This window comes from Schistocerca cancellata, chromosome 2 (assembly GCF_023864275.1).
Source record: "Schistocerca cancellata isolate TAMUIC-IGC-003103 chromosome 2, iqSchCanc2.1, whole genome shotgun sequence".
Classification (NCBI taxonomy): Eukaryota; Metazoa; Arthropoda; class Insecta; order Orthoptera; family Acrididae; genus Schistocerca; species Schistocerca cancellata.
The window spans coordinates 945,234,135-945,257,669 of NC_064627.1; the positions used below are offsets into that span (position 1 = coordinate 945,234,135).

At 43.1% G+C, this 23,535-nt stretch overlaps 1 protein-coding gene across 1 annotated transcript in view; it reads left to right on the forward strand.

Moving 5' to 3' along the window:
- Positions 1-23,535, forward strand: part of LOC126162915 (uncharacterized) — a 153,623-nt gene that overhangs the window by 34,844 nt on the left and 95,244 nt on the right. Inside the window, exon 2 of the mRNA XM_049919730.1 lies at positions 1,824-1,895. Within this exon, the coding sequence (XP_049775687.1) occupies positions 1,824-1,895 (72 nt within the window). The remainder of the gene's footprint in view (positions 1-1,823; positions 1,896-23,535) is intronic.

Here is a 23,535-nt window from a genome sequence, read left to right on the forward strand (position 1 = left end):
GAGGCATCAAGGGATCACCAATTTAGTATTGGAGGGCAGCGTGGAGGGTAAAAATCGTAGAGGGAGACCGAGAGATGAATACACTAAGCAGATTCAGAAGGATGTAGGTTGCAATAGGTACTAGGAGATGAAGAAGCTTGCAAAGGATAGAGTAGCATGGAGAGCTGCATCAAACAAGTCTCTGGACTGAAGACCACAACAACATACAAAATCACATGAAATCCTTTTAGTTAAACTGCTGAGATAACATTAACCTTTTTAAAATGTTGAAAGTATTTTTGTTATCAATAACTTCTGTTGAATAAAGGTAGTGTTAGAGTAGGGTGTCCCTTTACATGGTGTTCTGCTTTTGGGTAACTGTGCAATACCACACACATGACTTTGGATGGGAGAGATTATATCACCCCCCTTACGGGCCTGATTTTGGCCCATCAGACTTTCACCTGTTTCCTGCATTTAAAGCTGCATTCTCAGGATGTTACTTACAAACCACTGCTACGGTGGAGCAGGCTGTATGACAATACCTTGCATCATAAGCAAGTTTCACCAGAGTGGTTTCTTCAAACTTATCGCACACTACAACAAGTGTCTCAGTGTTTGTGGCAACTATGTCAAAAAATAGTGTGAAGTGTACAGTCCCATCATAGTTAGATAGTTCACTTGATTAAATAAGTATACCAGTCTTTCTTGTAGCTTCAATCTAGCAGTTGTACACACAGGCATAGTTGACTTGCATAAGAATAAGAGTTGGTAGCGACTATTTTGAAAAATAGTGCAAAGTGTAAATTTCATGATGCATTCTTGTATATGTTTTTGGCAATAAAGTTTCTGTGTGAAAAACAATGATGAAACTAGTTCAGAAAGTTTCTCTAGTAAGATAGTTCACTTGGCTAAATAAGTATACCAGTCATTAGACACTGAAGTGTAGCTTTGATCTAGTAATCTTACAGATAGGCATAGTCGACTTGCACAACAGTACAAGCTGTCTGATTCGCTGTTTGGCAGAGTCTATAAATACAGTGTCACTCTCTAGCAAACCATTGGTTAAAGTCAGAAAATGGCATCAGCTGACTTGTACCTGGTCTCACATTCTCAGTTGTCCAGACACACTGCTCTTTCCTTGCTGGCAGCATTTTATATCAACCATAAAAACATCTTCAATCAACCTGTTTAACTGTGTTATTGTTCTTTTATAATACATTTCATTTCATTTTAACACTGTTAAATGCTTTTTCACACTTGTTTAAAAGTTTTAGGTTACTGAAATGGTCTCTAGTATCCCAATGTTACCAAATGTCTATGGAATAAGAAGCATACTTATTTTCATCTAAACCTTGAAATTCATTCCTCTGTAGTTCCACTTAGGTTTTATTAGTGTCCCCTCTCCATTTTTCTTGAAATCGGTATTGTGGTTTTGTGTACTTTGTAACTGATAAAGCTTTTCATTACTTTGTTATGCACCCATGAGCCTTTTTCTCTTTAATGGGGGTCTGTGGCGCATGAACACACCTTTGTGTGTGTGTGTGTGTGTGTGTGTGTGTGTATGTGTGTGTGTGTGTGTGTGTGTGTGTGTGTGTTTGTGTTTTGAGGGGTGGTTACTTGATTTCAGTTAAATGTTGGACGAGTATGACTTGGTTTTTCTCCTCTTTATTGTACTCTTTTTGTTGCCTTGTGTACGTGTACATTGAGGAGAATAATTTGTTTTATGAAATATTCTAATGATATGACTTGGTTTCTCTTCTCTTTATAGTTTGGATTCTATTTATCTTGCATTTGTATGTATTTTTCCATGTATTCTAAAAATTGTGATTATTATGTTACAGGGACGAAATACTTGCTGACATCAAAAATGAGGAAAATTGGTGCCAACCGTTTATCACAGGAATTTTTTCTATGTATGTACAGCGTACTTTTTAAAGTTAGTGTGTTTCATTGTTTTGAAACCTACATTTTTCTTTTCCTGAGCATATATTTTTTACACACTTATTCCAATACTGAGTACCTTAAATAAAAGAAGACTTTTCCATTTATAATTTACTGGGCAATCATTGTGTAGGAAGGTAGGTAAAAACATTTGGTAGGCCCCTGAGCCTCCTCCCCCCTCCCCACCCCTAGCTACTCATGAAGCTACAAACTTCCAGGTTATACCTTTTTGGATAACATGTTAGTGGATGCGATTAGATTTAGGAAAGTCCAAAGTTACAATATTTCTTTATTGGCTTCTTGGATGGTTTGAGTGTTGCTACTATAAATAGTATGGCAGACACCTTATCTGCCATGGTCGCAGTAATTAGCTCCAGATCTGTGGCTCTGGTTACCACACCATTAAGTAGAACAGTGTATATATTGTGACTCTTCAAGCTTTCCCGGTGGATATGTCGTAAATAGTCTTCTCGGGTTTGCTGCCAGATCACATTGTGCATATTCCACAATATTTCCTTGGAGCTACTGTCCGACATCTTCAGGTGGTTCAACCTTGCTGGTGGCTACCTAGCCAATGTGATCCGACGGCAAACCCATGAAGACTATTTACAGTGTATCTATTGATTGTAGATTCATTTGTTTTTAAAAATAAAGGTCGAGCAAAGTTGATTATGAAGAATTCAAAGGATTTGAAAGGCATGCTGATAGTAGAACCTCTATTTCACAGCGTACAGTGTTGTGAATTTTGTTGTGTGGTAGTCATTGATGGAGGACAGCTTTAATAATGAAATAAACTTCAGTGTAGTACAAGCAAATATGGGTATTCATGAACAGGTTAATTTTTCATTTTAGAATTACTAGATAGCAGTCGATCTTCTATTAATAATGTGATTTCTGGGACATAACATCATGTCTCTACTGATTTAATCCACAATGTACGAAGTTCTTTCAGTTCATCTCTAGTAGTACATTCGTCACAGAAAATCTTTGTTTACAAGTTTCACATGGAAGTGAAGAACATCTGCACTGGTATATAGTAGCCATCAGTAAGAACTGGTAGGGTCTGTTAATTATCTTAGGATATGGACATGTGAAAAGTGTGAAGCTTTGTGTAACCTTCATCACCTAGCCAGTGATACCATGTTGGTACATGCCTCCAGGCAGTTTATACTCAAAGAGGTTGTGGGAGGCCCTTATCGAAAGGTAAACTGCAGTACTGAAACTGCCTGGCAGATTAAACCTGCATGCCTGACTAGGAGTCAAACCTGGAACATTTGCTTTTCGTGGCCATGTGTTCTGCCGACTGAGCTATCCAAGCATGACTCACTGTCATAACTTTACTTCCACCAGTACCTCATCTCCTCCCTTACAAACATTATAGAAGTTCTCTAGCATACCTTGTGGGATGTGACCATGTCTCTGGAGTATCATTTCTTCCAGGAGTGGTAGTCCTACAAGGTATGCAGGAGAATTCCTGGGAAGTTTGGACAGCAGTAAACTAGATACTAGTAGAAGTAAAGCTGTGACAGCATTTGGTGAGTCATGCTTGGATAGCTGAGTCAGTGGAGCACTTGCCCGTGAAAGGCAAAGATCCTAGATTCAAGTCCTGATCCCGTACATAGTTTTAATCTGCCAGGAAGTTTCACATGAGCATACACTCTGCTGCAGAGCGAAAATTCATTCTGGGATCAGCAGTGTCGTTCTCTCCAGGATAGTGTCTCCAACATGATGGTGAAGTGGTCATAATGTTGTTGACTATTGCAAACAAGTGTTTTCCTGGTATTGGGTATACTTGTATCCATGCAAGAGCTATGGAGGAAAGATTCCTAAACTTGTGTTGCTAATATCCCAGTTGGTAGTCATGTAGTAATACTGCAACACTCAAAACCAAAACTGCAGGCATCTGTTCCTGATGTAGTAGTGTTACTCTTTTGATGGATGTTAAATGGTTTTCACTGAATTTCATGTGTATGCAGGTTCCTGTTACCCTCACACGTGCTATATTGTGTAACACCTTACTGTTGGTAAGAAACAGCACTTAAAATATGAATGTGCTGACATCTGTTGTCTGATATTGTGATCTACCTGAGCATAAATATTTTGGATAGATCAGGAAGTGTCAACAGCCATATAAATCAGTGTGACAAGTTGATGCGGCAAGATTTCATACCAATGTGATCCCAGTAACCAGATGTCTTGGAACAGAATCTTTCCAGTCAAACATACTGAGTATAATACTGAATTCAGAGTGTCACAGAAACTGGCAGTAACTTGCAACAAATCTTTATTCTTCTTACCATATGTAGAGTTGATAGCAGTCTGAGCTAAAAAAAATCGTTTTCTATGTTTTAATATTTATCTTTATGTCTTCTCAATGGACCTGCCATACTTCAGTCAAGTGTGGTGAATTCAGTGTCCATTTTGCAATGGAAATTGTATTTGTTGCCTCAACAAGATTAGAAGCAATAAGAACTCATCCCCATTATGTGAAACAACTGCAAAATTTCATGGACAAAGACTCGCAGTGTAGGAATACAAACCCAGCCCACATCTGGCCTCTAGTTGCTCAAGCAGAAATGGCACATACAATAATTAATTCTCATGTGCAACAAAATTGTCAGTTAATTATAATGTTAAACAATACAATACATGTTGGAATTATGGCTTCCTTTAAGGTTCAGCATCATGGCGTCTAAAAGGAGATGTGCCATTCTAAACCTCAAGCAAAAACTCTGTAAGTTGAACTGAGGTTCAGTTTGTAGGGAAGTTGTAATGGAAATGACAAAGAGAAGTGTAACAAACTGAGCACCCAAAGCCGCAAATCCAGAGGAACGACCACCCGATGGGCATCTGACTACGTGGCCAACAGAAGGACATCATCGACCACGGACAGCCTGTGGGACAGGTGGCGGCAGGGTCTGAAATTGGACTGTCTCCGACGAGTAACATAGGAGGGCCACCCGTGGACCACTTAGTGGAGAACCTGCTGCAAGATAGGGTCGCGGCGGGTAGCCGCGACAACGTGAGCAGCCATAAGAGGCGGACCGTCCAGCGCATCCTGGCGGGCGGAATCAGTGTGAAAGCAGAGGACCTCCTGTTAGTGAAAGGAAGGATCGGGGCCTGCTGGGAGACGTGACAAAGCGTCCGCATTAGCATGGTGGGCAGTGGGCTTATACCAGATGGTGTAAGCATAATTTCGTAAAAACAACGCCCAGCAATGGAGATGTTGAGCCGTCCGATCTGGAAGGTGAGAGTGGGGTCTGAAAAGCGTAACCAAGGGTTTATGGTCTGTCATGAGGGTGAACTTTGCCCCAAAGAGATAGGTATGAACTTTGTGGACGGCGAACACGATTGCCAGGGCCTACTTTTCAGTCTGGGAGTAGTTCCGTTGTGCTGGGGTCAACGTCTTAGAGGCACAAGCGATGAGCTGTTCAGAGCCATTGGCATCCTGATGCGCAAGGATGGCCCCAGTGTCATATGCCAACGCATCAGCCGCCACAACCGAGGGGCGGTCCGGAGAAAAGGGAGTAAGGCAAGGGGCGGACTTCAGCATTGGTTTTAAATGGAGGAAAGCCTGGTCACAGGCAGGAGTCCAATCAAAAGCTACCCCTTTGCGACGCAAGTGATTGAGGGGTTGAGGAACGGAGGCAGCTTGGGGCAAGAACTTTAAGCAATAAGTAACCTTGCCCAGAAACACCTGGAGTTAAGATAAGTCCTTGGGACGAGGAAAACCCCGGGATTTTTTTAGAATTCCAGGAGTTTTTCGTTGTTTTTAGTTTTCAATTAAATTTTTGTTATCTTGACTGGTAAGAATCGATACTCTAACAAAGGATATTACCGTATCCCGCTACTGCAGAATAATACTGCAACAATAAAACGTGAACGAGAAAACAAAACGAAAATAAACCATAAACTGCCATATACAACAACTAAACACAGTGCTCATACAAGGGTTAGCCAACAGCAAAATGTGTCAAAGGCTTTAGGAAGACTGTGCAATGCTTCATAACAGCAAATTGCCTGCGATGAGCGTGACGTCACAACTGGTTACGTTAAGACTCGTTTTAGCAGTTACGAGCGGGCTCATGCGCATGAGCAGTTGAGTGGCGTATGCGTAGTACCTTCTCCCGTTCCTGGCTACAGAAATGTGGCTGTTGGCTGTGTAAGCAGTCGCAGCAACCAGCCAGATGCTACCGGGGAAAATTTTATTGTCGCGTCCAGCTGCAAGAGTAACGCATGCGCAGCGGGCCCAGATGTAGGGGGGGGGGGGGGGGGCGGAGGTGCCAAATTCATATTCTGGAGGAGAAAAAACCTATCTGAGTATTGCTCCGGTTCGGAAATATCGCAGATCCGAGGTTGATGTGCAGAGCAGTCTGAGTTACAGTGGGGAAGTGTGTAGTCTCCACGTCACTCATGTTTACATTTTGTGATTTTACTGTTTCCTCTTCGTTTACTGCTCTCACGTCAAACGAAAACAAAACGGATTTCTGTGGCCGGGAGCTATCAAGTGAATTAAAATACATTCACATAATTACGGAAGGCTAATATACGTTATTAGTTTCAGATTTTATTTTTTTCAGTTTGCTAAATAAATTTGGTTTTTATTAATCTTTTACGCTGAGGCAGTCAATGTGTTTGAAACAAAGTGTTTAGTTCCACACTATTGGCTAATTTCAACTGCTTGCTGCATTTCGAGTGCACGTTTTCATCTTCTAGCACGTATGGCATTATGCCATAATAAAGAATCAAAAATGAGTTAATACATTACTGGTACTCCAAGAAAATTTACATCTCGAAACCCAACTGAAAAGCTTAATGTCAGGTCGAGGGCTACTTCACTGGAAAACTGGACATACGAATGTGCTCTTTAAGTATGCAATTTGAATGTGTCATTTTAGTATGCTTCACGAAATTCCGATGCTCTTTGAGTATCCTCTTGTCTTTTTTTAAATGACATAATGTAAGATCTTCTGATGTTTTACACATACGAACATACGGGCTTCCTGCGTCATAGCAGCTGCCAAAGTGCGGTGGCGCCTGTTGTTTGGCGCTCTCTGACGACTACTGAAACGAGCCTATTGCTAACAGGTCGCGGGAAAATATTGCGAATGGTGGTTTGAAAAGCGTTATTTTCAAAGTAAATTTCCTTCTACACAAGTTGAACTATGTGCGAGAATGTACAATGAATTTCTTAAATCAACATTCATGTCGTTATTATGAGCAAATTGATGTAGAGCTAGGGGAAGCTCTCTGCCCTCTGCTGTAGCTAATATATTTCTGGAAAACTCGGAGGACAAGTCACTGGACTCGGCTAAAAAATTTACTTTCACGTTTGTGTGATATATCTTAAAGCGTAACACGCGCAAAAAATATCAACATTATATGTGAAAGCTTATCTTCTCCTGCAGCTTACTAACCTTAGAGACCAATGTTATATGTGAAAGCTTTGCTTTTCTTCTAGCAACACTATGTATATTAATTTAAAACATTAACTTTTCCTGTTTGTGTATCCGCGCTACGTAACAGTGGTGTAGCTACAGGGTTATTACAAATGATTGAAGCGATTTCACAGCTCTACAATAACTTTATTATTTGAGATATTTTCACAATGCTTTGCACACACATACAAAAACTCAAAAAGTTTTTTTAGGCATTCACAAATGTTCGATATGTGCCCCTTTAGTGATTCGGCAGACATCAAGCCGATAATCAAGTTCCTCCCACACTCGGCGCAGCATGTCCCCATCAATGAGTTCGAAAGCATCCTTGATGCGAGCTCGCAGTTCTGGCACGTTTCTTGGTAGAGGAGGTTTAAACACTGAATCTTTCACATAACCCCACAGAAAGAAATCGGATGGGGTTAAGTCGGGAGAGCGTGGAGGCCATGACATGAATTGCTGATCATGATCTCCACCACAACCGATCCATCGTTTTCCAATCTCCTGTTTAAGAAATGCCGAACATCATGATGGAAGTGCGGTGGAGCACCATCCTGTTGAAAGATGAAGTCGGCGCTGTCGGTCTCCAGTTGTGGCATGAGCCAATTTTCCAGCATGTCCAGATACACGTGTCCTGTAACGTTTTTTTCGCAGAAGAAAAAGGGGCCGTAAACTTTAAACCGTGAGATTGCACAAAACACGTTAACTTTTGGTGAATTGCGAATTTGCTGCACGAATGCGTGAGGATTCTCTACCGCCCAGATTCGCACATTGTGTCTGTTCACATCACCATTAAGAAAAAATGTTGCTTCATCACTGAAAACGAGTTTCGCACTGAACGCATCTTCTTCCATGAGCTGTTGCAACCGCGCCGAAAATTCAAAGCGTTTGACTTTGTCATCGGGTGTCAGGGCTTGTAGCAATTGTAAACGGTAAGGCTTCTGCTTTAGCCTTTTCCGTAAGATTTTCCAAACCGTCGGCTGTGGTACGTTTAGCTCCCTGCTTGCTTTATTCGTCGGCTTCCGCGGGCTACGCGTGAAACTTGCCCACACGTGTTCAACCGTTTCTTCGCTCACTGCAGGCCGACCCATTGATTTCCCCTTACAGAGGCATCCAGAAGCTTTAAACTGCGCATACCATCGCCGAATGGAGTTAGCAGTTGGTGGATCTTTGTTGAGCTTCGTCCTGAAGTGTCGTTGCACTGTTATGACTGACTGACGTGAGTGCATTTCAAGCACGACATACGCTTTCTCGGCTCCTGTCGCCATTTTGTCTCACTGCGCTCTCGAGCGCTCTGGCGGCAGAAACCTGAAGTGCGGCTTCAGCCGAACAAAACTTTATGAGTTTTTCTACGTATCTGTAGTGTGTCGTGACCATATATCAATGAATGGAGCTACAGTGAATTTATGAAATCGCTTCAATCATTTGTAATAGCCCTGTATTAGCCGACTATACCACGTGTCCTGTGGTCTGAATATCCGCTGTCATCGGCTGGCGGGATCAAGTGACATGTGCTATGACTGGCTTACAAAAGCGCATCGCAATCTCGATTACAATGCTTCGGAAAGTAACATGCAGTGTTTGGTGGAATTCGAATTTACAATTTCGTAATAAGAAAATATGCAGCGTACATGTTGCTGCACATCAAAAATCTTTCCAAAAGGAGTTTTCTTCCCTGAGTTTCGTGTTCTTAAAGTGCCGGGAAATTCTATGCCCATGTATAAAAACATAACCATTCAAAGGATTGATAAGTTTTACAGTTCCGAGGGGAAATATACCATCACTTAATAACATGGAAAAAGTGTTTTCATCTGGGAGAAATGTATTTTTAACCAGGAAATCCGGGAATTTTTTTTCCTTGTCCACGTATACTCCCTGTCAAATTATTCTCAAAACCTAGAGCTGGTTGAAACCCGAAGTAGAAAGCTCTGAAACATTTAGCAAGATTGAATGCCATAGGAAGGTAAGTGTTCATTGGAGTCGACAAATATATTATACCTATCGAGGTCGAAAATAAATCTGACTGTGAAGTTATCTGGATGCGTGTATTAGATCTAGGTGAACTCAAGTTAATTACCTGATACTTTTACTGGCCACCCGATTACACTGTGACAGACTGACAGTATTAGAATCATTCAAAGAAAGCCTGTTCCCAGTAGTGCTGAAATACTCAGATTATGTATTGTAATTTGGAGGAAGTTTAACCTATCGACTATTGACTTGGACATATATGGATTCTTTGCAGGTGGTACATACAGGCACTCTAGTTAAGTACTTTTCAACTCGTTTTCAGAAATCTGTCTTGAGCACAAGTCCGACAGACCACACACAGTGAAAATATTTTAGATGATGTAGCTTCAAACAGGCCTGATCTTATTGACAGAACCGATATGGAGACAGAGATTAGAGATCATGATGTCATCATAGGGCTATGATTACTAACGTTACTAAATCCATCGAGAAGGCTAGGAGAACATTTATGCTAGAAAGAGCAGAAAAGCAGTTGTTAGCATCCTGCTTAGAAAATGAATGGACGTCATATAGTTCCACTATGATGGGTGTAGTAGAATTATGGGCAAAGTTTAAAAGGATTGCAGATCGCGCCGTGGAGAATTATGTGCTTTGAGTAAATGGATTAAGTACAGAAAAGACCCATGGTGATTTAATCACAAATTTTGGAAACTGCTGAGGAAGCACATGCCGTTACGCTCTTGCTTCAAAGAAGAATGCACAAATGTCGACAGATAAAAGTTAGTAGGATTTGTGTATCTGTAAAAAGATGGACGCACGAACCATACAATTACCACCATCATACCTTAGCAAAAAGTCTTGCTGACCAGCCGATAAAATTCTTGTCCTACATAATATCGCTAAGCGGATTGAAAGAATCTGTCCAGTCACTCGTTGACCAGTTTGGTGTGGCAATAGAAAGCCGAAGTCATTTAAGAAATCATTCATGGAGGAAGATCGTTCAAACATACCGTCATTCAACTGTTGTACAGACTCCCTTACCGAGGACATAGTAATCGGTGTCCTTGGCATTGAGAAGTAGTTTGTCTTGAATTTCTAGCGCAACGCAAAGTCCCATGCGAGAGGAAAAAAGTGCAAGTGACTTCTCTGTGTAAGAATGGTAAAAGAATCGATACGCAAAGTTACAGGTCAATATCCTTAACATCTGTATGCTGCAGAATTCTTGAGTAATATCTTCACTTAGAATATAATAAATTTCCTTGAGACCACAAATCAGCACAGATTTAGAAAGCATCGCTCATGCGAAACTCTGCCTGCCCTGTTTTCACATAATATCTTGCGAACTGTGGATGAAGTGCAACAGGCATATTCCCAGATTTCCAGAAAAAGCGTTTGACACAGTGCACCACTGCAGACTGTTAATCAACGTACGGACATAGGGAACATGTTCCCAGCTGCGTGAGTGGCTTGAATATTTCAGAAGTAATAGCACCCAGTACGTTGTCCTCGATGGTTCATGTTCATCTCAGACAAGGGTATCGTTAGGAGGGCCACAGGGAAGTGGGAAATATTTGATAGGGCCGGTCTTGTTCTGTTTATACATAAATGATCTGAAAGGCATGGTGCGCAGCAATCTGCGACTGTTTGCTGATGATGTTGTGTTGTACTGGAAGGCGTCAAAGTTGATTGATTCTAGGAGGATGCAAGATGACTGAGACAAAATTCCTAGTTGGTGTGATGAATGGGAGCGTGCTCTAAATATATAAAAACGTAAATTAATGTAGACGAGTAAGAAAAGCAATTCCGTAATGTTCGAATATAGCAGTAGTACTGCTTGACATATTTACGTCGACTAAATAGCTAGGGGTAATGTTGCAAAGCGATCTGAAACGGAAAGAGCACGAAAGGACGGTAATAGGGAAGGCGAATGGACGTCTTCGGTTTGCTGGAAGGATTTTTGGGAAAGTGTAGCTGATCTACAAATGAGACCACATACACGACGCTTGTGCGACTCATTCTTGAGTACTGCTTGAGTATTTGGGATCTCCCGTAGGTCAGATTAAAGGGAAGACATCGAAACAACTTAAGAGACGAGCTGCTAGATTTTTTACTGGTAGATTCAGTCAACACTCTAGTATTACAGAGATACTTCGTGAACTCAAGTGGGAACCTGTGGGGGGAAGACGACATTTTTCTTGCAGAACACTAGTGAGAAAATTCAGAGTATGCTGACTACAGAATACACTGACGCCAACGAACATCTAGCTTAAGGTCCACGAAGATAAGGGAAATTAGGGCTCCAACAGAAGCATATCTACATCTACATGTCTACTCTGCAATTCACATTTAAGTGCTTGGCAGAGGGTTCATCGAACCACAATCATACTATCTCTCTACCATTCCACTCCCGAACAGCGCGCGGGAAAAACGAACATCTAAACCTTTCTGTTCGAGCTCTGATTTCTCTTATTTTATTTTGATGATCATTCCTACCTATGTAGGTTGGGCTCAACAAAATATTTTCGCATTCGGAAGAGAAAGTTGGTGGCTGAAACTTCGTAAATAGATCTCGCCGCGACGAAAAACGTCTTTGCTTTAATGACTTCCATCCCAGCTCGCGTATCATATCTGCTACTCTCTCTCCCCTATTACGTGATAATACAAAACGAGCTGCCCTTTTTTGCACCCTTTCGATGTCCTCCGTCAATCCCACGTGGTAAGGATCCCACACCGCAGATTTGTTGCATCTTCTAAGTGTCCTGCCAATGAAACGCAACCTTCGGCTCGCCTTCCCCACAATATTATCTATGTGGTCTTTCCAACTGAAGTTGTTCGTAATTTTAACACCCGGGTACTTAGCTGAATTGACAGCCTTGAGAATTGTACTATTTATCGAGTAATCGAATTCCAACGGATTTCTTTTGGAACTCATGTGGATCACCTCACACTTTTCGTTATTTAGTGTCAACTGCCACCTGCCACACCATACAGCAATCTTTTCTAAATCGCTTTGCAACTGATACTGGTCTTCGGATGACCTTACTACACGGTAAATTACAGCATCATCTGTGAACAACCTAAGAGAACTGCTCAGATTGTCACCCAGGTCATTTATATAGATCAGGAACCGCAGAGGTCCCAGGACGCTTCCCTGGGGAACACCTGATATCACTTCAGTTTTACTCGATGATTTGCCGTCTATTACTACGAACTGCGACCTTCCTGACAGGAAACCACGAATCCAGTCGCACAACTGAAACGATACCCCATAGGCCCGCACCTTGATTAGAAGTCGCTTGTGAGGAACGGTGTCAAAAGCTTTCCGGAAATCTAAAAATACGGAATCAACTTGAGATCCCCTGTCGATAGCGGCCATTACTTCGTGCGAATAAAGAGCTAGCTGCATTGCACAAGAACGATGTTTTCCGAAACCATGCTGACTACGTATCAATAGATCGTTCCCTTCGAGGTGATTCATAATGTTTGAATACAGTATATGCTCCAAAACCCTACTGCAAACCGACGTCAATGATATAGGTCTGTAGTTCGATGGATTACTCCTACTACCCTTCTTAAACACTGGTGCGACCTGCGCAATTTTCCAATCTGTAGGTACAGATCTGTCGGTGAGCGAGCGGTTGTATATGACTGCTAAGTAGGGAGCTATTGTATCAGCGTAATCTGAAAGGAACCTAATCGGTATACAATCTGGACCTGAAGACTTGCCCGTATCAAGCGATTTGAGTTGCTTCGCAACCCCTAAGGTATCTACTTCTAAGAAACTCATGCTAGCAGCTGTTCGTGTTTCAAATTCTGGAATATTCCATTCGTCTTCCCTGGTGAAGGAATTTCGGAAAACTGCGTTCAGTAACTCCGCTTTAGCGGCACAGTCGTCGGTAACAGTACCATCGGCACTGCGCAGCGAAGGTGCGTCTTACGGCTTGTGTACTTTACATACGACCAGAATTTCATCGGATTTTCTACCAAATTTCGAGACAATGTTTCGTTGTGGAATCTATTAAAGGCATCTCGCATTGAAGTCGGTGCCAAATTTCGCGCGTCTGTAAATTTTAGCCAATCTTCGGGATTTCGCTTTCTTCTGAACTTCGCATGCTTTTTCCGTTGCCTCTGCAACAGCGTTCGGACCTGTTTTGTGTACCGTGGGGGATCAGTTCCATCTCTTACCAATTTATGAGGCATGAATCTCTTAATTGCTGTTGCTACTATATCTTTGAATTTGAGCCACATCTCCTCTTCATTTGCATAGTCAGTTCGGAAGGAATGGAGATTGTCTCTTAGAAAGGCTTCTAGTGACACTTTATCCGCTTTTTTAAATAAAATTATTTTGCGTTTGTTTCTGGTGGATTTGAAAGATACGGTATTGAGCCTAGCTACAACGACCTTGTGATCACTAATCCCTGTATCAGTCATGATGCTCTCTATCAGCTCTGGATTGTTTGTGGCTAAGAGTTCAAGTGTGTTTTCGCAACCATTTACAATTCGCGTGGGTTCGTGGACTAACTGCTCGAAATAATTTTGGAGAAAGCATTTAGGACAATCTCGGAAGATGTTTTCTGCCTACCACCGGTTTTGAACAAGTATTTGTGCCAACATATTGAGGGAAGGTTGAAGTCCCCACCAACTATAACCGTATGAGTGGGGTATTTATTTGTTACGAGACACAAATTTTCTCTGAACTGTTCAGCAACTATATCATCGGAGTCTGGGGGTCGGTAGAAGGAGCCAATTATTAACTTAGTTCGGCTGTTAAGTATAACCTTCACCCATACCAATTCGCACGGAGTATCTACTTCGACTTCACTACAAGATAAACCACTACTGACAGATACAAACACTCCACCACCAATTCTGCCTATCTATCTTTCTTCTATCTATCTATCTTTTCTGAACACCATCTGAGACTTCGTAAAAATTTCTGCAGAACTTATTTCAGGCTTTAGCCAGCTTTCTGTACCTATAACGATTTCAGCTTCTGTGCTTTCTATTAGCGCTTGAAGCCCAGGGACGTTCCCAGCACAACTACAACAATTTACATCTACAATTCCGACTGTTCCTTGATCCAAGCACGTCCTGTGTTTGCCATGCACCCTTTGAGATTGCAGCCCACTCCGTACTTTCCCGAGGCCTTCTAACCTAAAAAACCGCCCAGTCCACGCCACACAGCCTCCGCTACCCGTGTAGCCGCCAGCTGAGTGTAGTGAACTCCTGACCTATTCAGCGGAACCCGAAACCCCACCACCCTATGGCGCAAGTCAAGGAGTCTGCAGCCAACACGGTCACCATACCGTCAGACCCTCCACCCGGCTCTGCACCAAAGGTCCGCAGTCGGTTCTGTCAACGATGCTGCAATGGTTAGCTCTGCCTTCATGTCGTAAGCAACACCGGCAGCCTTCACCAAATCAGATAGCCGTTGGAATCCAGAGAGAATTTCCTCAGATCCAAAGCGACACACGTCATTAGTGCCGACATGTGCAGCTGGCTGCACCCTGTGCTCTTCATGGCATCCGGAAGGACCCTTTCCATATCAGGAATTACTCCACCCGGAATGCACACGGAGTGCACACTGGATTTCTTCCCCTCCTTAGCCGCCATACCCCTAAGGGGCTCCATTACGCGCCTAACATTGGAGCTCCCAACTACCAATAAGCCCACCCTCTGTGATTGCCCTGACCTTGAAGGCTGAGAGTCATCCTCTGAAACAGGGCAGGCAGCAGCATCTGGCTCAGCCAGAGACAATGCCTGAAACCTGTTTGTCAGACGCACCGGGGAGGCTTTCTGATCAGCCTCCGGTGACGTTTTTCGCTGCCTGCCACGCCTTGGAACGACCACCCAATGAACCACAGGCGAGGGCTCAGCCCCACTGCGGGCAGCAACCGTGGCAACCACAGCGGCAGACCGATCTGGGGACAGACGGGACGTGGTTGACATCCCCGTGATACCCAAGTCCGGCTCCCCACAGTGGTGCCCATTGGCAAAAGCCTCATGCTGCGCGACCGAAGTCAGCGCCGCTTGCAGCTGTGAGTGAAGGGATGCCAACTCAGCCCTCATCCGAACACAGCAATCACAGTCCCTGTCCATTCTAGTCGATGTTGAACAACAGTTACTGAAACACGAGTCAGTGCCTAGATAATGCAAGGGAAACACGCAAAGAATGTATTAACTAACCGGTACAAATTACTAACGACTGTGCTACAATCGGCCTGAATTTACGATTACAGTAACTAAAACTCGAAATCACACCTCCTATACGGAACTTACACGCAATTTAAGTAAGAATCTACGAAGTAAACACTAAAGCGCGATGCTACAACTCTCAAATACTATAATACGCCCGAAATTTATGAATTAAACAATGCAAGTACCCAAAAACACGCAAAGAAATTAAGAATTAAACTATGTAACAAATAAGTAAGATAGGAGTGTACGACTTGCTGCTGGCAGCTGCTGATTCAACGGCGGCAGGGAGCATATACAGGGTGAGTCACCGAACGTTACCGCTGGATATATTTCGTAAACCACATCAAATACTGTCGAATCGATTCCACAGATCGAACGTGAGGAGAGGTGCTAGTGTAGTTGTTTAATACAAACCATACAAAAATGCACGGAAGTATGTTTTTTAACACAAACCTACGTTTTTTAAAATGGAACCACGTTAGTTTTGTTAGCACATCTGAACATATAAACAAATACGTAATCAGTTCCGTTTGTTGCACTGTAGGATGTTAATTACATCCGGAGATATTGTAACCTAAAGTTGACGCTTCAAACCTCCGACGTTCAGTTGCGTGTTGTAACAAACACGGGCCACGGTTGGCGAGCAGCATCTGCAGGGACATGTTTTCGATAACGACCGTGTTTACGGGTGTGGCTGTAGTGCACTGTTGTCGTTTGGTCTAGCTGTCGCAGTGTCCGCATGTAGCGCTTGCTGCTATAGTTATTCTGCATTCGTCTCCGCACGCAGACCAACTGTAGTACACCGTGTTACCAGACGTCTGTGATAGTGTAGTGTTGTAGGAACTGTGACCATGGTGTATTCGAGCTCTGAAAAGGCGGAGATGATACTCATCTATGGCGAGTGTCGACTAAATGCAGCTGAAGCCTGCAGGGTGTATGCAGAACGGTACCCGGACAGAGAGCATCCAACGTACCGCACATTGCAAAACATCTACCGCCAACTGTATGCAACGGGTATGGTCGTAGCACGCAAACGGGTCCGTAACAGGCCCGTCACAGGAGAAGCGGGTGCAGTTGGTGTGTTAGCTGCTGTTGCCATGAACCCACACATGATTACACGGGACATTGCGAGAGTCGGTGGACTGAGTCAAAGTAGTGTCATGCGCATACTGCATCGTCACTGCTTTCACCCGTTTCATGTGTCGCTACATCAGCAATTACATCGTGATGACTTTAATCATCGAGTGCAATTCTGTCAATGGGCATTAACAGAGAATGCGTTGCAGTTCTACCTGTTTACCAATGAAGCGGGTTTCACAAACCACGGGGCAGTGAATCTACGGAACATGCATTACTGGTCCGTGGACAATCCTCGCTGGCTCAGACAGGTAGAGCGACAGCGACCATGGACTGTAAATGTATGGCGCGGAATCATTGGCGACCACCTCATTGGTCCTCACTTCATTGCAGGGGCCCAAACAGCTGCAACATACATCGCGTTTCTACAGAATGATCTGCCAACGTTGCTCGAAAATGTCCCACTGGAAACGCGTCCACGTATGTGGTATCAGCATGATGGTGCACCTGCACATTCCGCAATTAACACTAGGCTGACCCTTGACAGGATGTTCGACGGGCGTTTCATAGGACGTGGAGGACGCATAAATTGGCCAGCCCGTTCTCCTGATCTTACACCTGTGGACTTCTTTGTGTGGGGTACGTTAAAGGAGAATGTGTACCGTGATGTGCCTACAACCCCAGAGGATATGAAACAACGTATTGTGGCAGCCTGCGGCGACATTACACCAGATGTACTGCGGCGTGTACGAGATTCATTACGCCAGAGATTGCAATTGTGTGCAGCAAATGATGGCCACCACATTGAACATCTATTGGCCTGACATGTCGAGACACACTCTATTCCACTCCGTAATTGAAAACGAAAACCACGTGTGTACGTGTACCTCACCCCTCATGGTAATGTACATGTACGTCAGTGAAAAAGACCAATAAAAAGGTGTTAGCATGTGGACGTAATGTGCTGTTCTAGTCTCTTCTGTACCTAAGGTCCATCACCGTTCCCTTTGGATCCCTACGTAATTCGGTGCTCTCCGATACACACGATCGAACAGCGGAGGAGTGGTACTCAAGCGTCAACTTTAGGTTACAATATCTCCGGATGTAATTAACATTTTACAATGCAACAAACGGAACTGATTGCGTATTTGTTTATATGTTCAGATGTGCTAACAAAACAAACGGGGCTCCATTTAAAAAAAACGTAGGTTTGTGTTAAAAAACATACTTCCGTGCATTTTTTTATGGTTTGTATTAACCAATTACACTAGCCCCTCTCCTCACGTTCGGTCTGTGGAATTGATTCGTCAGTATTTGATGTGGTTTGCGAAATATATCCATCGGTAATGTTAGGTGACTCACCCTGTATACAGTCGTTTTCCGTCGCTCTATTCGCGAGAGGAACAGGGAAGAAAATGACTAGCAGTGGTAGAAGGTACTGTCCACCACGCACCATACAGTGGCTTTCGCAGTATGTATGTAGATGTAAATTGTTCTTGGCGATTTCCTTCACCTTTTTCCCTTAGTCACATTTCTTGTGTACTTCCACTATGTTATAGAGTTCATTGCACTTCTCAGCAGTTTTTGCTACGATCTTTTCAGTACTGGTGATATCGCTATGCCCTATTTGTACATTGTGTTCTACGTACATTTTTTTCTCTTCTTCACATAAACACGTACTTGCTTCAAACCCACCTGAGACTGTTTCATGGTTTTGTAGTGTTGATCCCAATTCAGAAGTTGTTTCTTGTCTATTATTTCCCGGTTTCAAATGGTTCAAATGGCTCTGAGCACTATGGGACTCAACTGCTGTGGTCATCAGTCCCCTAGAACTTAGAACTACTTAAACCTAACTAACCTAAGGACATCACACACACCCATGCCCGAGGCAGGATTCAAACCTGCGACCGTAGCAGCAGTGCGGCTCCGGACTGGAGCGCCTAGAACCATAAGGCCACCGCGGCCTTTCCCGGTTTCTCTCTTCTTCTAACTTACTAGATGATGACAATAAAAACCGTTTCATTTTTATATTTTTTCGCATTGTTCATACCATTCTTCCTCCTTTCTCCTCCATTATGTCTCACAAATGGTTCAAATGGCTCTGAGCACTATGGGACTCAACTGCTGTGGTCATCAGTCCCCTAGAACTTAGAACTACTTAAACCTAACTAACCTAAGGACATCACACACACCCATGCCCGAGGCAGGATTCGAACCTGCGACCGTAGCAGCAGTGCGGCTCCGGACTGGAGCGCCTAGAACCGCACGGCCACCGCGGCCTTTCCCGGTTTCTCTCTTCTTCTAACTTACTAGATGATGACAATAAAAACCGTTTCATTTTTATATTTTTTCGCATTGTTCATACCATTCTTCCTCCTTTCTCCTCCATTATGTCTCACAAATGAATCACTAATACTGCAACCCTCTCATTATCCGCATACTATACACTGGTGCCATTGAACATAGTGCTTTAAGGTGTAGCGTTTCTTTTCCGGCAGTGAATATTAGCGAAAGGCGAATAGAGGTGATTGGTTGCGGTTACCTGTATACATTAAGATAAACGCATCGTGCACACAGGTACTTAGCAGGTGTTTCGGTACAAGTGGAGTTAATTCCGTAATTAATCGAAAAACTCGATTTGCCCATTTTTCCATCTTTTTTGTCAGCCGCTTCTCACGTTCTATCCACCCTTCCTAATACTCATTTCTTTCTTTTCCCGACCTTCACATGATCCTGAACAATGTGTGCTACTGTATGTAATACTGTCTCCAATACTGACTTTGCTACTGTCTAAAAATCCGGAATACTTAGATTCATCCCCTTGTTTCTCTTTATTCTCCTCCTGGCCTGTATTTATCCTCCTAAATATTTCTCCTGTTTCAGCCATGATGATAATTTGCAATAATACGAATTTAGCAGCCACCATTAAGCTAGAATAAACCCATAAAGTATAGTTCCAACACATTTCACTCTAGATCTCACATGCTATTCCACACCCCAAAAATTCGATGGCCTGCTGAAAAGTAATTCCTTAGAATGTTTTATTCCGCTATCAATATCGGCTGAGGTACTGCATGTCATGCATATTACTCGGTCGACATTCCCCCACTTCACTCAAGCAGGTTGCAACCCACTCCCGCTAGAAGGCTTCGAATTGCGTGTGTAACATGGTGGTGTGTAACATAACTATGTCGGTGCGTGAGAAACAACATGCTGTAATCGAGTTTCCAACCAAAGAGTTCGTCCACACTTCAGCATGACATTGCCAGACCACACACGAGTGCTCCGACATCTGCAACAATCTGCCTTGGGTTCAGTGTCATCGATCACCCCCATACAATCCCGACTTGGCTTCATCCTATTTTCATCTGTTCCCAACACTTAAAAAAAAAAAAAAAAAAAAAAAAAAAAAAAAAAAAAAAAAAAAAAAAAACCTTCGAGGACTTAATTTTGATAGTGATAAAGTGGTGCAAGCAGAGGTGAGGTTGTTCCTCTGTCAACAAAGTAAAACGTTCTTTCCAGATTGACAGTATCAACAGATTGGTCTCTTGTTGGGAGAAATGCGTTCGTTACAAGGGCAACTCTGTTAAGAAATATATGTATATAGACATGAAGAATAAAGATGTAGAATTTTAGTAAAAAGATTTGAGTTTACACTTTTCACAACTGCTACTCAAAAAAAAAAAAAAAAAACCGCAACAGCAAGAACTAATTGTGCGACATAAGTTAAAGTTGATAGGCGTGTTTGTAGATCTGAAAGATGATGTCTATTCAGATTTTGCGCCAGTCGCATAAGAGTGGCGCTAGTAGCGCCCCTATCAGGATTCAAATCAGGTTTGCTTTAAATACATGCTGAGCGGTCGTCAGCGTTAGTTGCCTTTGAGATTGGACATGGCGACTTGATGTTAGTCAAGAATGCCTTTAAGATGACAAAGAGGCCATTATCAACGCCTCACTTGAGTTTGAACGAGATCGTGTAATAGAGCTACAAGAAGCTGGACGTTCCTCCTGCGGTATTGCAGAAAGACTTGGCAGGAATGTAGCCACAGTACATGATTGTTGGCAGCAGTGGTCACGAGAATGTTCTGTCTAAGAAGACTGGGCTCCAGACGGCCACGTGGCAATACTGAGAGGTAAGACCAGTGTGTTCAACGTTGTGGCTGTGACGCATCATACAGATTTCGAAGCAGCAATCTGAGCAGCATTTGGCGCTATAGTGACACTACGAACTGTGACAAATTGGTTACTTCCAAGGACAGCTCGGAGCCAGATGCCGTGCAGCCTGCATACCATTGACTCCAAACTACCGGCATTTGCGTTTTGACAGGTGTCAAATGAGAGCTCATTGCAGGGAAGGGTGGAGGTCTATGGTGTTTTCTGATGAAAGCTAGTTCTGCCTCAGTGCCGGTGATGGCCGTTGTTGTTTAGAAGAAGGCCAGTTGAGTGCCAGCAAGCAACCTGTCTACGTGTTGGACACACAGGTCCCACCTGGAGTTACAGTCTTGGATGCGATTTCGTATGACAGCAGAAGCACTCTCTAGGTTCTCCAACGCATCCTGACTGCAAATTTGTACTTCAGTCTGTCGATTCGACGTGTTGTGCTGCCATTCATGAAAAGCATTCCAGGTGGTGTTTTCCAACAGGATAACACTCGCCCACATACCTCTGTTGTAACCCAACAATCTCTACAGAGTATCGACATGTTGTCTTGGCCTGCTTGATCGTCAGATCTGTCTCCAATCGAGCATATATGGGGCATCATCTGACAACAACTCCAGTGTCATTCACAAACAGCATTAACCGCCCCTATATTGACTGACCAAGTGCGCTATCATGGAACTCCAGTCCACAAACTGACATCCTGCTCCTGTACAACACAATGCACACACGTTTGCATGCTTGCATTCAACATTATGGCAGTTACACCAGTTACCGATGCACCAACATTTCACATTTGCAATGACTTATGTATGTCGCACATACATTAAACTGTGATCTTGGAACGCTAATCATTTAAATATGTTACCTAGACAAATGTTTTCTCGAAATTCCATTACTCTACATTAATTATTTTTTATGTGGCGTCCTCTTCAATGCTGGAAACGGCTGCATGACATTCGTGCAATTTCTTTTGGCGTTCAACACACTTGCTTTATCCATTCAGCACCTCTAATTTTCTTGAATACTTTGCACTGATCGCGTGGTTCACTAAGCTTGTTCATACTCGGCGCTCACCAATGTGTACTCTCCCACCTATTGTCGACAGGTAACATTAGTCTTTTAATTTTAATCTCCTGATTTCAGTTTATTCTCACACACATTCTTGTTCACTAAAGATCGTCAGTCACTCTTCGCCACTTGTAAAGTACTATTGTGGGAGAGCAACTAAGGTACTGAATTGCCACGTAACAAGTCATTCGTTTCCACTTTTGAGAATTGGACTCATAAACATTCAGAACACAACAATTAAATCAAAACTTTTTTATTGACCTGAATACTTATTTCTGATCATATGTGATTAATACACAAATGAAAACGAGGTCTTCGCCGGGCTGGGGTGGACCAAGAGATGTCTACTGGGTGCCGTGTCATCCTCCGCCTTGTGGAGTCACGCAGATGCAATGTGGAGCGGCATGTGGGCAGGACACTGCTCTCCCGTCCGGTTTGCAGACTTTCCAGACTGTGGAGCCGTTGCTGCTCGGTCAAGGAGTTCCTCAGTTGGTATCACGAGGCTGCATGCGCCCCCTCCAGTCCTCTCACCAAGGAACGATCCTTGGCAGTACTGGTAATCGAACCTAGGTCCCCTACATGGCAGCCATCTGCATTGACCACTCAGCTACAGAGATGGACAATACACATATATGCTTTTCCCTTTATCATGTACTTCACTCTTTGGTTACTTCTAACTTTCGACAGTTACAGTACTCCATTCGGCACTCTAGGCTCAAACAACTCTAAACTCTGAACACAAAAGGATTGATGCCCACTTATATTTTCTTCTCATTTAAGTAGCACTTAGGTATCTTTTATAAATTCAAACGATCTCATTATTTCACTAAGCATGCTAGCCTCAATTCAGTTTGCCATGCTGCCCTCCACTCGACTCCTCCCTAACGTAAACCAAAGAACTCCCAAATGTGTAGGTATACCACTATCATAACCTTACACTCTCCCTGGGTGTTGGTTCTTTACTTTACGTTTCATTAAGGTTCTCTCATCTTCTACTTCCTATATTCTACAGAATCAATACGATTTAATCTTGGTTTAAAAAGTGTAATTACATCATACTAGTGCTGAGAGCAGGGCCATATATGGATTTCATGGGCTCCTAGACAAATGTCTGTGAGGTCTTCTCAGCCCATAGAGGTCAATTACCAAAAATACTGATTCTTCAGTACATTGTTTTACACATGAGCAGGAAATAAATTCTGCTGCACAGTGCACTGTCAATAATTTATTTATTAATTAAATTTATTGTATTTTAATATATATAGAAATACACTGATCAGTCAGAACATTACGATCATATAAATAATAGTCGTTTATGTCCACCTTTGGCACGGATAACAGTCGCGACACGTTGTGGTGTGGAAGCAGCCAGGCCATGGATGGTCGGTGAAGGGTGCTAGCACAACATCTGCACACTCGAATCAGCTAATTCCTGTAAATCCCGGGTAGGAGGGTGAGCTCTGTCACGTTCAGTCACATCCCAGACGTGTTCGATCGTGTTCAGATCTGGTGAATTGGGGGCCAGCACATCAATTGGAACTCCCGACTTGTTCCTCGAACCACTCCATCACTCTCCTGGCTTTATGAAGTTGTGCATTATGTTTCTTACAGATGCCACTGCCGTTGAAAGGGGTGTATGTGGTCTGTAACCAGTGTACGTTACTCCTTGGTGGTCATGGTTCCTTGCACGAGCACCACT